The sequence below is a fragment of the Sinocyclocheilus anshuiensis genome, unplaced genomic scaffold (genome assembly GCF_001515605.1).
Source record: "Sinocyclocheilus anshuiensis isolate Anshui unplaced genomic scaffold, SAMN03320099.WGS_v1.1 scaffold454, whole genome shotgun sequence".
NCBI classification, from domain to species: Eukaryota; Metazoa; Chordata; class Actinopteri; order Cypriniformes; family Cyprinidae; genus Sinocyclocheilus; species Sinocyclocheilus anshuiensis.
In genome coordinates this window covers 1,571,039-1,574,467 of record NW_015548217.1, presented here as the reverse complement: position 1 = coordinate 1,574,467, position 3,429 = coordinate 1,571,039, and the positions used below count along the sequence as shown (strand labels likewise).

Below are 3,429 nucleotides of genomic sequence, written 5' to 3'. Positions count from 1 at the left end.
TGAAAAAGTAATGAAAATGTGCTTCAGTGGCATGATCTTCCCATTTCCCCCCTCCTCTTGTGATATGGCATGGTGGGCCAGATCAGAGGTAATGGTTTGGGAATCTCTAAATGCATAAAATGGTGAATAATCTGTGTGCAGTTCGGCTCACAGTGTAGTACAAGCAGCACATTTGCTGTAAATCTGGCCAAGCGGGTGGACGTGGTTTTGCTTAATAATGCAACTGGAGCATAAAGCGGGGTGCCGTGAGGTGGTTCAGCCGAGGCCAGCAGACAGAGGACAGTGTGATGAGTCACACCGCAGCAGTTCAAACAAAGCATTTGCATCTGAACAACCGGTGCTGTACGTCTCCACGAGAGAATTATAAAACCAAACCACCAAGAATAGATTGATGCATGTTTCCCAAATAGCATCTGACGTGGTTTTGCAGTCATCATACACAGTCCATTAAATAACCAAATCCGTTCATGTCAGCCCAAACAGAGCACATTTTCTCCTTTTTAAAGCTTATGAGGTCAAAAAAGATAAAACACAGATGGTGACCTGCATGCCAGACTAATATCCATTTCCTACACAGCCGCAGCCGGAGAGTCTGAATAATCTGGACTAGAGAGCTGTTAGCGGTAAATGTGGCAGATTGAGCGTAAGTGGAGTGGATTTCTCCACAAGCAGCTGTGAATCGTGAAGGATTAAGGCATTACGTCTGAGTTTAACGGCTTGGTGTTTTCCTGCTATAGTGACATGAGAGTGAAGCACAATCCAAACAAAAGCATTATGACAGCATTTCCTGTGTTGCTATTTGTCTGCAATGCTCCACCACTGATAAATGTCCAAAACCATGCAAAAGAAATAGTTTTTAACCCGAGTTGTGAGCTTGTAGTCTAAACTGAATGTGATGAGGAAAAAAAGTTAAAAGTTATGTAAAAAATAACACGTCTAAATATGCAAAAACAATCATACAGCATGACCAGTAGAGTCTAATTCATCAACAAAACAGCTGATTCTTTTCACTGGAAAACTCTGGTGTTATTAGTTTGAATTATTCGGACATTAAAATATTAAAATTCCATTGCTAAAATTCTACACTATTCTTTCTGTCTATCTATCTTATCTATCTAATAAATAAATAAATAAATACATACATATATATATATACATATACACACACACATATTACAGCAAAATAATTATAATTAATTTTTTATAAATAAATTTTTTTTTTAATTAAAAATAATTAAAACAGAAATGTGTGTGTATAAATACATACTTTTAATAAAATTATTAAGACTAGAGTATATAAAAAATGGTCATGGCATATATTAGAATTTTTTTTAATTAAGTGCTAATATACTGTGCAGCTATTTTATGTATGTAATATAAAAATAAATAATTTATTATAAATATTTCATATTACATATGGAGTAATAAGATTATAATGTACAGTATAATTTTTTATATTTATTAAAGATTGCATTTAACAGGATTATTCAATTAAAAGTATTATAACATATTAGAAGACAACAGAGATAATTTAAAAATATATATAAAATATCAGTTCCGGGCAGATATTACAGATTTTTGCCTTTATATGCATGTATTATAATAGTTGTAGTGTGTAAAAAATACTTAGAAGTACATGTGTCTGTGTATGTATAACTAAATGAATAGTTTAGTATGGAGCTTGTATTAACAGTGCTGATTTACCCAGTGTCCCAGTTCTTGTCCAGAAGGCTGATCAGTGCTTGTCTCTGCTGTAGCTTGCTGTCAGCGGTCAGATGATCTACAGTGGCCAGTGTATGAAACTCAACGCAGTGCTGATCCTCGATGACATACAGTCCATCTGTGGGCCTGGACCACGGCTTGCTCTCCACTGACCACGGGCTGGACGCCTGACACACACACACACACACACACACACACACACACACACAATGACAGCGTCTGGACAAACAGTCAATGCAGATTTACTAACAGATACTGCACTCTGACCTCTGAGCCTAAGATGTTTGCAGTACAAATACATATACATATACAAGACACAACACATCTTTCTAATGCATTTTCTAGTTCAATGCATTCACATTTTTATATTTTCTGTATTCATTTTAATTTTAAAGTTTTATTTGATTTTTATTTACTTTTTTAAATGTCTATACAGTTTTCATAGGCTTCAGTTTTAAGTTTGTTTATTTAGTTTTATTTATTTTAGTACATCAATTTAAACTAATTTTTTTTTCATTCCAGTTAATCTTTATTTTGTAAACTAACCAATATTGTGTGAATATTTGAATGTTTTAATTGCCAATAAATGTCATTTATGTATTCCAATGACAGTGGAATACTGACACTTTAGGACACTTAATACAAAGCTAAATACACAAAAAAAATCATTTTCTATACTGTACATCATAATTTTGATTTCTAATAACTTTTAAAATTACTTGTTTTAGCTTTTAGTGGTTTATTTTTAATGCATTAAGGCAAAATAATATACATTTGAATTTAATTTTAATTAATACACGTAAATGTTTGAATTGATTACATTTTTAATAAGGAAAGTAATAAAAAATGTTTTTTAAAAGTTGCATTCTATGGTGCAAAATTTTTATAACACTGATTTTACTGATTTTTACTGATTTTATTTATGTATTTAGACAAAATATTACACATTTTAAAATTTGACTTTAAATCGCCAAATGTTTTATTATTTAACTTTTACATTAAAATTTTTATTAATTAAATCTTAATTTTAAATGTTATAAATTATATGGTGCATATGGTGATGCTATTGTTATAACATTGATTTTAGTTTTTAGAGTTTTATTTTTTTATGTATTTAGACAAAATATTATAATTTTTACATTTTATTTTAATTACTACATTCTAATTATTTACATGTTAAATTAATACATTTTACGATTTAATTACTACATTTTAATTATTTACATGTTAAATTAATACATTTTACGATTTAATTACTACATTTTAATTATTTACATGTTAAATTAATACATTTTACGATTTAATTACTACATTTTAATTATTTACATGTTAAATTAATACATTTTACGATTTAATTATTACATTTTAATTTCAAATTGTATAAATTGTATCAAATCATGAAGATAATGATTGTATTATCAGTACAGTCCAGACTTTTAACCAAACTAGTAAAAAGTGGACTGTGGTTTCTTAATATGACCTAAGCACTGAGTTGATGTGTGTGTGTGTGTGTGTGTGTGTGTGTGTGTGTGTTCAGGCACAGTTAAAGCCATATTTGAGCGATGGAAAATCAGATCAATGTTTACTGTGATTCATGGTTGCATAACGACACATGTCTGGAATCTGGAGTTTTCCTCGCGGTGACATGCTTGAGTCTGACAGTCACACACACACACATACACACACACACACACACACACACAAAGA

The 3,429-nt window shown here is 30.8% G+C and overlaps 1 protein-coding gene across 3 annotated transcripts in view; it reads right to left on the bottom strand.

Moving 5' to 3' along the window:
* LOC107653992 (uncharacterized) overlaps nt 1-3,429 on the bottom strand; it is a 52,438-nt gene that overhangs the window by 14,520 nt on the left and 34,489 nt on the right. For all 3 annotated transcript variants that reach the window (XM_016440852.1, XM_016440851.1, XM_016440853.1), the window contains exon 33: nt 1,705-1,889. In XM_016440852.1, the coding sequence (XP_016296338.1) occupies nt 1,705-1,889 (185 nt within the window). The remainder of the gene's footprint in view (nt 1-1,704; nt 1,890-3,429) is intronic.